This window comes from Apus apus, chromosome 5 (assembly GCF_020740795.1).
Source record: "Apus apus isolate bApuApu2 chromosome 5, bApuApu2.pri.cur, whole genome shotgun sequence".
NCBI lineage: Eukaryota > Metazoa > Chordata > Aves > Apodiformes > Apodidae > Apus > Apus apus.
In genome coordinates, this window is record NC_067286.1 from 335,542 (window position 1) to 347,275 (window position 11,734).

The 11,734-nt window shown below is 65.5% G+C and overlaps 1 protein-coding gene across 1 annotated transcript; it reads left to right on the plus strand.

Annotated features, from left to right (window-relative positions):
- The first annotated feature begins 1,809 nt into the window (after positions 1-1,809).
- PKP3 (plakophilin 3) lies at positions 1,810-11,729 on the plus strand. Its single transcript, XM_051622022.1, has 14 exons — positions 1,810-1,848; positions 4,962-5,148; positions 6,080-6,156; positions 6,331-7,058; positions 7,473-7,596; positions 7,729-7,933; positions 8,168-8,342; positions 8,617-8,734; positions 8,950-9,117; positions 9,450-9,635; positions 9,890-10,043; positions 10,452-10,644; positions 11,010-11,097; positions 11,493-11,729. Exons 1-14 carry the CDS (start codon positions 1,810-1,812, stop codon positions 11,526-11,528), a joined length of 2,478 nt encoding a protein of 825 aa, XP_051477982.1. The 3' UTR covers positions 11,529-11,729.
- The last annotated feature ends 5 nt before the right edge of the window (positions 11,730-11,734 follow it).

The window sequence follows — 11,734 nt, forward strand, 5'->3', positions numbered from 1 at the left end:
GCTGCGGGGACAGCCCGAGCGGCCCCGCTCGCCCTTCCGCGCTGGCACAGCCGGCCCAGCTGTGCTCGCCCTCTCCCCTCTGCGGGGCCGAGCCCCCCAGCACGGGGAGACCCCCGGGCCCCGCCACCCCAGGGCCCGGCTGCCTCAGCTCCGGCTGCTCCGGCCGCTCTGTCCCTGCACCCCCCGGGCCGCCCCCACCGCCTCCTGGCCCCCCTGGCTGTGAGCAGCCCTGCTCCCCCCGGCACAGCCCGGAGTTTCCCCCTGGGTGTTTTATTCCCCATCCGCGTCCCCCAGGCTCCGTCCGAGCATCCACTGGGCTTGGGGAGAGGATGGAAGGGGGGGGCTCAGCGAGCTCTTTGCCTGGGAAAGCAGCCTTGCTTTTCATCCTGAATCCAGTGCTTCTGGCACCGGGATTCGCCGGGAGGGGACGGTCTGGGCAGGCAGCGGGTGTTTCTCTGCGCGCTGCCTGTTTTTTTCCAGCACTTTGGAAGTGCTTTGTTGTGGGCGAGGGCTCTGCCCGCTGCGCCGGGAGTTGGCCCATGGGCTCAGAAGTCCCGGGCAGGGCTGGTGGCCCCGGGGCCGGCAGCGGGATCCCCAAAGCCGCCTTTCCTTAGGCACGACTTTTCCAACAGCTTTCCAGCCTGGGAGAGCTCGCAAAGCCTCAGGCACCACGCTCAGCCAAGTCCAGAGCTGGAAGGGACTGGTGCCACGAGTGCCATTCCCAGTGGGGGCACAGGTCCAGTCCCACTGGGGACAATTTGAAGCTGGCAGTGGTGTCCCCTCGGGGCAGCGCCGGCAGCAAAGTGCCCGGGGGTTTTATTTCTCCAGCAGTGACTGAGCTGTGGTCGCAGGGAGCAAGGGGAGCTGGTGTTGGAGCCCTGAGTGACAGTGGGGTGGGGGGGCAGGTCCCTGCTTTTCCAGGAGCAGCCCCAGTGCTCGCCCTGCCCCGGGGGTTGGTGCAGAGGTGCTGGGGCTGGTTTGGGGCAGTGGAGGTGAACCCCAGCCCTGAGCAGCCTGGCCCAAGCGAGGGGTCAGAGGAGGGGGAGCACAGGAGCCTCCCCAACACCTCCAGGCTGAGAACAGGCCAGGTGTGACAGCAGTGGCTAGGTGACCCGGTGCTGGGGTCTCCTTGGGGGCATCACTGCTCAGCAGCCCCCAGTGAGGGCCAGGTGTGGGCTGTGGTGCTGGTGGAAGCAACGGCCCCTAAACTGGTTTGGCCCGTTTGAAACGCTCCCTCTCGGCTTATCTGGCTTCAAAGGGCTCCTGCTCCATCCCACGCATACAAACATGCTCCCTGTGAATCCCCGGGGGAGCCCCCAAAAACCCCACCCCCCCAGCTCTGTCTCCCCTCCATCTTCTCCTTTCAGCAGCCCCAAGTCCCTCCTTGTTGCACCTGTGGGTGCTTGGCGGGGGGGCGGTCAAGGGGAGGTGATGGAATGGACACATTGGACCATGGCCGTGGTGGCCATGGGGACCAACGGTGAATTTGTGGAGCATCACAAGGGCAGCTGAGACACAGACCCGCTGCCCGGGCTGGGGCAGCCGGGACCCCCGGGCACCCCTCTGGCACCTGGGCCGTACCGAGGCTTTCTGTGGATCTGCCACAAGCCCCAAAACGCGCAGAGCTGGCTGCGAGGCGAGCGGGTTTGGAGCGCACATGCAAAACCACGGCGAAGAGACTGGTTGGGTCGGGAGCCGGGGCGTGCCCGCCCCGCAGCCCCACGCCCGCCGCAGACGGCATCGCCCACCCCGTGCCGGGGCTCCCGGCACCCGTGCAGCACCCAGGGGTGCACCCGCCTGCCCGGGAGGATGCTGCAGGGCAACGGCCCTCCGGGGCCACCCAACAAGGTACGTGCCGACCGGTCCCGCATCCATCGCCGTGGCTGTCCCCAGCGCGGGTCCCTGGGGGCACCCGCCCTGCCACCGGTCTCCGTGTGCTGGGGGACAAGGGACAGTGCAGATGGCCAGCTTTGGCCAAGAGGCTTTCTTTCTGTTGGTTTTTCCCCCTCCCCTGCTCTCCTCGTGCCTCAGTTTCCCCGGCGTGGCTCTTGGCACACGTGTGCCGTGTCCGGTCTGTGCGATGCCGTGTCGGCCACTCCCTTGCTTGGAACGCCGGTGGCAGCGGCAGCCACAGGCTTCCCTGGGGACCCGCATTTGGGGACAGTCACTCGGTGGTGCTCAGGGGGGTGGGAGAGGAGAAACACGCACCCAGGAGCTGGGGTGTCCCTGGGGATGTGGCTCTGTCACCCCACACAGGCAGAGACGCGGGTGCTTCCAGGCTAGGAGTCAGTGCCCGCTTCAGGGACCCCCCCCAGAGCGAGTTTGTTCAACCCTGTGTCACCCTGACCATGGCCACATCCCCTCGGGAACCCCCCCAGTTTTGCTCCAAACGGGTTTGTTTATTTGTTTGTTTGGGTTTGTTTGTTTGCTTGTTTTTGGGTTGTTTTTTTTGTGCCGATTTGCTGCTTTTTAAGAATCCCGGCACATCCCCAACTCCCACCCAACACTTTCCCTTCTCAACGAGCCACTTTACCAGGCGGGCACTGCTTGTTCAGCTCCAAACCCTACCGAACACCCCCCCCATCCCCCCCCCCATGACCCCCCAGTTTCCATCTTTAAGCTGCAGGAGGATTATGCCATGGAAATGAGGTTGGGAGGGAGGCAGAGTCTGGGGGAAAGGAGCTGCCAGTGGGCTTGGGGACGGTGCCGGGAGCCCCGACGTCCCCAGAGTGGGGACATCGGGGCTCCCGGCACCGTCCCCAAGCCCCTCAGCACTTGGCGTGGGGACGACGGACAAGCATTGGCTTGCACAGGGAGTGAACCTCCCTCCCCGCCTGCTCCTGGGGGGGAAACCCGTGATTCATCCCATCTCCGAGGGCTGGGAGCGCCCAGCTGAGTTCTGCCAAACTCGGTGCACCCACCGACGCTCCCTGTGTGGGTGGGAGAAGGGTGGTGATGGTGGGGGTGAGGGGGGCACACACACGACCCTTGGGGTTGTCTACCCCAGAAAGGGTCAGGTGTGACCCCGGAGTGGGGGGATCCCAGTAGAGCCATGAAGGCACCCATGACACACAGAATTGTGAGGGGGGGGGGTTGGGTCCTTTCACCTGGGAAGAGGGGGGGCGCATTGGTTTCTGGGTGTAAGGTGATGGTGGCACTGAAGTTTGCAGCTCGTTGGGGTTCGGGGAGCCCATCAGAGCAGAGACTGTCACCTCAAAACACTGGCCCGCAGCTCTGTCCACCCCGCCCCCAGCACCAGCCGCTGCTCCTGCTGACGGCGGCACATTCCTTGGGGACAGCCACCCTTTTCACCCTCCCAAGGAAGCACAAGAGTCATCTCGGCCTTGTCATCAGCGTCCCGGGGTTGTCATCACTGGGTGTCGTCAGCCCCGGCTGGCTGACCGGCCGGCAAACCCCCTCACGCTGCTGCCAGGCAGGTTTGGTGGCACCGGGTGCTGAGCTGGGACTTGCTGTGTCGCCACGCTGCCTTCAAACAGCACAAGCCAACGCTGGCTTCTCCGGCCACGGCCCTGTGCCCAACCCGACGGGCAAAACGCCCCGTGCCCACGAGCAGGGAAACAGGCGGTGTCTGGGTGTGGCTGAGGACAGGCACAACTCGGGTCAGGAGTGAGCAGCTCAGTTAGCGAGCCAGGGGCTGAGGGAGAGCGGTGTGACACAATCCCGTGGGGGGTTTGGGAGCCTTTCCCGAGCACACCGGGCAGGGGGGTACGTGGTGTTCCCCACCCTGGCCATGCCAGGGTTGGCCGGGGCGGCTCGGCGGGTGGGGCCAGCCTAATTAGTACCTTGCGACGGCAGCACTGAGTCACCCTGTGCTCATCGCCGCCAGGCCTGCCGGTGCTGAGCCGCCCCTTTTTCTTCTTTATTTATTATTGCTGTTGTTTTTTAAATCCTTGGCTGATTTGAAAAGCAAAGCAGGGAGGGCCTGGCCAGTAATTACTGCCAATTAGCCCCCGCTCTGGCCCTTCGGCAGGCCAGCCCCCCACCCCAAAGAGTGTTTGCTCTCTGCTGTGGGGTCAGTCTGGGGGGATGGGGTCAGTGGGGGGGCTGCCTGGGGGCCAGGGTTCTCCGAGGAGGAGGCTCAGAGGTCTGGGGATCTCTGTGGTGGCTGCCCAGGGCTTGCTGGTGGAGCCCCATGGGGGGCTGGGCCTGAGGATGGCTGAGCAGCTTATCTGGGGGGTCAGGGGCTCTCTAGGGAGGTTACCTGAGGGTCTTAGGCTCATGGGAGGGACAATGTGGAGATCTGGGGGTTGATGGACAGGCTGCCTGGGGAGCTGAGGCTCTCCTGGGAGGCCATGTAGGGGTCCAGGGCTGGCTGAGGAGCTTGCCCAGGGGTCTGGGCCTCTCCAGGATGGCTGCCCAAGGGTCTTAGGCTCTCTGGAGTGATAACGTGGGGATCTGGGGGTCTCTGGGTGTCAACAGAGAGGCTGCCTGTGGTCTGGGGCTTCTCTGGGAGGCCACGTGGGGGTCTGGGGCTTGCCAGAGGGACAATGTGGAGGTCTGGGGCTCACGGGTGGGGCCATGTTGGGGTCTGAGGCTCTCCAGAGTGGCCACATGTGGGTCTGGAGGTCACTGGTGGGGCTGGCCAGGACTCTGGGAGTCCAGGTAGACTCTGCTTGGGGGGGTGGTCCTGTCTCCCACTGCCGGGTCTGCAGGTACGACCCCCCCCCCCAGGGCCACCTGCCTCTTGGCCCCGTCCCCTCAAGGCCGCCCCGGTGGCGGGTGCCGTGGGGCCCAGCGTGGCCCCATTCTCTCCTCCCCGCCGGCGGGGAAGGCCAAGGCGTGGCGGCGGCGGGGCGGGCCCGGTGCCTCCCCACGGCTCCGGGAAGCTGCCGCCGCGCTCACCTGCGCAGGGCGGCCCGCCTCGCCTCGGCCTCCGCGCCATCACCGCCACCATGGCCACCCTGCAGGAGACTAACACCTTCCTGCTGTCGGCCCTGCAGCCCGAGGCCGGGGTCTGCTCGCTGGCCCTGCCCTCCGACCGGCAGCTGGACGGCCGGAGCCGGGAGGCGGACGAGGCGCAGCGGATGCGCAGCGCCCGCGTCCAGGAGCAGGTCCGCATCCGCATGATGCTGCGGGGGCAGCCGCCCGCCCGCCACGAAGCCCCCGACCACGCTGATGGCAGCAGAGGTGAGACGTTCCTCTGCTCCCCCCCCCCCCGCGGTCCCCCTGGTGGGAGCCCCTTGGACGGTGCCAGGTGTCACCCCCTGCCCTTGGTTTGGGGGGTTGCCCCTCGCCCCAGCCGAGCCCCCCTGAGCCCCGCAGTGCACCCCCAGCACTGGGGATGAGGGCAGCAGGGCCTCAACCTGGGCTCCTTTCACCCTGCTCAGGGGTCGTGCCTCAGTTTCCCCACCTGCCTGCTGGGGGGTTGCACTGTGGGGGTCCCACACCCTGGTTTGGGCTGGGAGGGGGGGTTTCTGACCCTCGCAGATCCCTCCCTGTCCCTCCCGGCCCGTGAGCGGCGCGGCTGGCTGGGCTCCAAGCTCCTCCATTTAACGTCTGCGCTCACGGCCTCCGCCCTTCTGCTTCACCCGCTTCACTAAGCCCCCCGACCTGAGGGGCTGTGGGATCCTGGTGGTAGGCAGAGACCCCCCCCTTGGCACCCCGAGGGCTGCTCCAGGCACTGGGTGTGAGTCACGCTCCTGTCACCGCCAGGACTGGCGGCGTCCCTGTCCCTGGCGGTGGCCCCAGGGTGGTGGCAAGGCAGGAGGCTGGCACGGGGCAGCGTGTCTCTGCCAGGGCCCTGTCCCCAGGCTGGTGGAGCCAGGACTGGTTTTGGGGGGGTGCCTGGGCTGCTGATCCAGCTACAGCAGAGGGGACCGGGCTGAGGCACTGTGTCCCTGCCAAGGTGGCAATTAGTCCCCTTGCTGTTGGGGCGTGAGGGGCACTGTCACCACCTCTCCCGCTGCCAGCAGGCAGGTGAAGGCAGCGTCCTCCTGCCCCCTTGTTCCCAAGGGCTCCCCAGTCAGATCCCCCCGGGATGGGTTCAGAGGGGGAGTCTTTGGCCCTCAAGATCCCCCTTTGCCTCCTCGGCGCTGCCATTGATCCCTCTGCCCCACAGGTGGCCAGTATGGCACGACCGTGCGCTCCTCCTTCAGCTCCCGCTCCCAGACCAATGGCTTGGACCCCAAAGCCTCGGTACGTACTGGGGGGGTTTGTTCCCCACCCCGTGCCAGTGCCCATCACCGTGGCTGCTGGGGATGGCAGAGGAGTGCCAGCCTTGGCTCTTGGCTCCGACCTTCCTTCTCCCCACTGTGGGGATGGAGAGCCAGGCTCACGGCCACCCCCTAACCCCGCTCTTCCCCCCGGCAGCTCTATCAGCCGCTGGCCAAGAAGGACTTTGGCACGCTGAAGGGCACCAGCTGGTCCTCGCGCTCGGCCGTGGACCTCACCCCGCACAAGCGCATGGCGACCATCAGCAACGGGGCCCTGCCCAAGGGCCGGGGCTACGGCGCCGGCTACGCCGTGTCACAGGTGCCCAGCACCTCGCCCCGGCCCAGCTCCTTCCACGAGCGCAACTACCGCTCCCGGCAGAACTTCGACACCCTCTCGCTGCGCTCGCTGCGCCTGGCGGACGGGCCGCTCCAGCCCCCTGCCATGGCCGAGGACCGCTACAGCGTCCTTTCCGAGCAGCTGGACCCCGTGGGCCACCGTGCCCTCTACAAAAGCCAAGGCAACGGCGGCTTCGCCCGCTCCTACACCTTCGAGAGGCAGATGAGCGCCGGCTCCGCCGCCAAGGCCGCCTCCGACTGGCTGGAGGGCGGCGAGGTGACCCAGAGCCGCACCATCCGCGCGCCCGCCATGCGCACGCTGCAGCGCTTCCAGAGCAACAACCGGTCGCGCCTCAGCACCGGCTCCTTCGGCAGCGTCCAGGCGGCCTCGCAGGCGGGCCTGGGCAGCTCCTACCTGGGGATGGTGGAGCACAGCTCCCGCGCGCCCTCCGTGCGCAGCCTGGCCGAGTCCAGCCACCACCTCCAGGACCAGCGCGCCATGGAGATGTACAACGGGCACGGCACGCTGCTCAGCCACCACTCGGGGGGGTGAGTGCCAGCGGGGCTGGGCCAGCACTGCCCCAGGGCTTGTGTCCACCTTCGTCACTTGGCTGGTTGAGGGCAAAGCCTCCATCGCTTGCCTGGTGTAACCTCTGCTGCGAGGGGTGCAGGAGGAGGGGCGGTGAGATGGTGGGCACAGTCTGGCCCCGTAGTGGTGGACTGTGGTGCAGGTTGATCTTCGGGTGTGTCCCGTATGTGGCCTTAGCTCCTGTCACAGACACATCCTGAGGTATGAGGGTAGGAAGATGCTTATTCAGCTGGGTCTGGAGTCCTGTGCCCCAAGAGCACGGGGTGGGTGGGGAGAGGAGTTGACAGGTCTCCTCTGAGATGTGGGGTGCAGAGGCAGAGGACCCCTGTGGGATGCTCTGCTCGGGCTCTTCCTGACCTGCCTGTGGCTTCCAGGTTCGACGACATTGACCTGCCCTCTGCAGTGAAATACCTGATAGCCAGCGACCCCAACCTGCAGGTCCTGGGCGCTGCCTACCTCCAGCACAAGTGCTACAGCGACAGCAACGCCAAGAAGCAGGTGAGCACCCAGGGCCCAAGCAGAAGGGGCTGCCCCCAGCCCCTCCGCCACGGTGGGACACCCGGAGGAGGGTGGAGGAGATGGAGGGAGAGCGGCCAGGCGTCTTAACCTGGCCGGGCTCTCCCCTCGCAGGCCCGCAGCCTCCAGGCCATGCCCAAGCTGGTGAAGCTGTTCAACAGCCCCAACCAGGAGGTGCAGCGCCACGCCACGGGCGCCATGCGCAACCTCATCTACGACAACGCCGAGAACAAGCTGGCGCTGGTGGAGGAGAACGGCATCTACGAGCTGATGCGGACGCTGCGGGAGCCCGACGACGAGCTCCGCAAGAACGTCACAGGTTGGGGACGATGGCAGGGCTGGGCAGGGTCCGGCTGCCCTGGGGTGGCATGTGGTGTCCCCGTGGTAAAGCTGGAGTGACACTTCACAGGGCAGCCTCTTGGCATCGGCGCTGCCCACCCTGTCTTGTGGCCACTCCTGGCCACGGGTGGTCAGTGTGAGCTTCCTGGGGAGGGGAGTCAGGGTGGACATGGTCTCCAGCCAGCCCTGGGACTGAGGATCCCCCTCTGCGCAGGGATCCTGTGGAATCTCTCCTCCAGTGACAACCTGAAGGATCGCTTGGCCCGGGACACACTGGAGCAGCTCACAGACCTGGTGCTGGTCCCCCTCTCTGGGCTGGGGGGCTCAGGGGTCATCCAGCAGAACCCCTCAGAGGCAGAGATCTTCTACAACTCCACAGGCTTCCTCAGGTACCTCCTCTGAGCCAGCTCTGGTCCTTCCACTGTGCCTAAAGTTTTGGGTGGAAGAGGGGACACCATCTGTGCTGTGGAGGTAGGGAGCAAGGTTCCCAGAGCTTGTTCCTGGGGTCCCCATCCCTTGCAGTGCTTGTGCTTCAAGGCAAAGCCTGGTCAATCCCGTGGAAGAGGTGTTAGGGGTCTTTCCTGCGGTGGTGCCTGGTGGCAGGAAGGGAGTGACCGTGGGGAAGCCCTTTCTCACCTTGACGGCCCCACATTCCCTGTGCAGGAATCTCAGCTCTGCCAGCCAGCAGACCCGACAGAAGATGCGTGAGTGCCATGGGCTGGTGGACTCCATGATCCACTATGTGAACAGCTCCCTGGAAGTGGGCAAGTCAGAGGACAAGGTGAGCCCAAGGAGCACAGAGGGTTTGGGTGCCCTTGCAGGGGGTGCTGGGAAAACCAGCCTGGCTTCATCCGACCTTAGTGGGCAACACTGGTGTCCTTGGGGTGGCTCTGCCCACAGAGCTCCATGGGAACCTGCCCCAGGGGATGTGCCACCTGGAGATGCCCTGGCAGGTGGCACAAGGACTGACACCTTCTTGTCCCATCTCCCCCCCAGAGCGTGGAGAACGCCGTCTGTGTCCTGCGCAACCTCTCCTACCGCCTCTACGACGAGATGCCCCCGTCCTCCCTCCAGCGCCTGGAAGGCCACAGGAGGAACAACAGTGGCATGGTGACTGGGGAGCTGGTGGGCTGCTTCAGCCCCCAGAGCAAGAAGGCACGAGAGGTCAGCGATGGGCACTGTGGGGCCATGTCACCAAGGGTGGGGTTGGCACTGGGAAGCAGCTGGCACTGGAGGTGACGCTGGGGCGGAGGTGGACGCTGGCCTGGGCTGGTGGGTGGGACACAGGGGTGAGCTCAGCAGAGGGTGAAGCAGTGGTGTGGGGTGAATCAGGGTGCTGAACCCCCACTTTGCTGTGCCACGGGGCATGACGTGGCCGGGGTGACCTGTTGGGTTGTGCCAGTCCAATGGTCGAAGAGAAGGAGACACCAGCATTGAGGGGTGCTGCGGAGGGGACATCCCCCACGAGGCTAATGGTGCTGGCCCCATCCCCACAGCACTACCTGAACGCAGACATCGTCACCTTCACGGAGGTCTCCAAGGACCCCAAGGGCATGGAGTGGCTCTGGAACCCGCAGATCGTTGGCATCTACAACCGGCTGCTGCAGCGCTGCGAGCTCAACAAGCACACCACGGAGGCGGCCTCGGGCGCCCTGCAGAACATCACCGCTGGGGACCGCAGGGTGAGGGGAACGTCCCCTGGGCCTTGCCCCACTGTCCCCACCAGCTGGCCAGTCGCAGCCCTGCCCGGGGAGGGGAGGCACCGGCCTCCGGGCTGGAAACAGCCTTTGCTGGGTGGGGGATGTGGCCATTGTCCTCACCGGCTGGGCGTGGTCACCTCGGCCTGGACCTCCTGAGCAAGAGGAGGAGGAGGAGGAGGATGGGGTGGGCGGAGGAGGCAGCACGGGGGTCTCCAAGCGGGTGTTTCCCTCGGCAGTGGGCGGGCGTGCTGAGCCGGCTGGCCCTGGAGCAGGAGCGCATCCTGAACCCCGTCCTGGACCGCGTCCGCACCGCCGACCACCACCAGCTGCGCTCCCTGACCGGCCTGATCCGCAACCTGTCCCGCCACGCGCGCAACAAGGACGAGATGTGTGAGTTCTGGTGGGAGCCCCGTGGGCACCTTCTGCCCGCTGCCTCCTTGGGCTGGCCTCCAGCTGTGTCTCAGCACCTTCCTGCCCCCTGCATCCCTGCTCCCAGCCGAGCACGTGGTGGCTGGTTCATCCCCTGTCCCCTGGAACCCAACACCTCTCCCATGTTCTGCTCTATCTCCAACCCCACCATCTCACTGGGCTCTGTCCTCATTACCCAAGTCCTCTCCAAGATGCCAAGGAGTCTCAGTGGAGATTCCAGAGAGCAAAGGGCTTGAAGATACCCCTGGTGCTACCCATGGGTCCTTGGCTGGTTCTTCTGTCACTGGGAGGTTGCAGGGTTCACCCCAAGGCTGCTGCATGTCCTCTGGATCTGGCTACCAGTCCTGACATGTTGCCTTTGCCCACCAGCAACCAAGGTGGTCAGCCACTTGATCGAGAAGCTGCCAGGGAGTGTTGGGGACAAGGCTCCGCCCGTCGATGTCATTGTGAACATCATCGCGGTCCTCAACAACCTGGTGGTGGAGAGCCCCATGGCTGCCCGGGACATTGTCTACTTTGATGGCCTCAGGAAGCTCTTCTACATCAAGAAGAGAAGGGACAGGTGGGAGCTCCCTGTTCACTCAGCTGTCCAGTCCTGCTCTCCCCTACCCCAGCCTGGTAGAAGAGGGTCACAACCAGACTCCCCAAGGCCCAGACCAGCTCAGGGTGGACTCGTGGCCACCGCCCAGCCCTTTGCCACCTCCTCAGGACACCCCACGCCAGGGTTGCCCATTGCTGCAGCCACCATCTTCCCTCTCCTGCCACCCTGCCCATTGTGGTGGGCTCCAGCCTTTAGTCTTCTGGCTTTCCCCACCAGCACTAAGTCCTCATCCCCTCTGGGTCCTCCTGGGGTGGTATTCTTGGGCTGGTGGCACCGTCCCATGCCCAGCAGTACCCAAAGGTGATTGCATCCTGTCCCTGTCACAGCTCGGACAATGAGAAGTCCTCCAGAGCAGCAGCAAGCCTCCTGGGCAACATGTGGCAGTACACCAAGCTCCACCGGGACTTCAAGATGGTGAGTACCACCCTTGGGTGCTCCTCCAGCTGGCGGGATCCTGGGGTGCATCCTGAGGGTGGATCCCAAGGGAGTCAAGGCTAGGGGCTTCACCCTGGAAAGCTACAGCACCCAAATGCTTCCAGGCATATGACCGGCCCCAGCCCCAAGCCTGCCCCTCCTGTGAAGGGGTGGGGATGTCCCCAGAGGATCATCCCTGTTGAGATGCTGATACCAGGGGTTGGGGACAGCCACGTGCCCAGGGTGGGGAGAGTGTGGCCCTGCACGTGTTTGTGTTGATGTTCCCACATCATGGGACACCCTGCCTGGTGAGATGTGGGCAGGGGTGTCCTGGGCAGGGAAGGTGACAACACTGGTGTCCCCCCCGTGTGACGGGTGGCCTTGTCTCCTTGCAGAAGGGGTACCGGAAGGAGGACTTCCTCAGCCTGTGAGGACACCCCCAGAGCCACTTCCCCGGCCCTGGCTCTCCCCACCAGGATGCTCCTGCCTGCCACCCCTGCCCTGGAGTCTCCTCTCTGCTGACCCCAGCTCCATAGCGTAGTCCCTGCCGCATCCCTCACACCTCCCCTCTCCGCCAGGTCCCCCTTCCCCGGGCTGGGGGACGTGTATCCCCCCTCCTGCTGCAGGCTGAAACCTA

What these genes read in the sequence shown, in the direction of transcription:
- PKP3 (XM_051622022.1), top strand. Translation starts at nt 1,810, where the DNA reads ATGCTGCAGGGCAACGGCCCTCCGGGGCCACCCAACAAG. An exon ending in CCACGCTGATGGCAGCAGAG is followed by an intron (nt 5,149 to 6,079) that starts GTGAGACGTTCC and finishes TCTGCCCCACAG; the next exon opens with GTGGCCAGTATGGCACGACC. An exon ending in AGAGCAAGAAGGCACGAGAG is followed by an intron (nt 9,118 to 9,449) that starts GTCAGCGATGGG and finishes CCATCCCCACAG; the next exon opens with CACTACCTGAACGCAGACAT.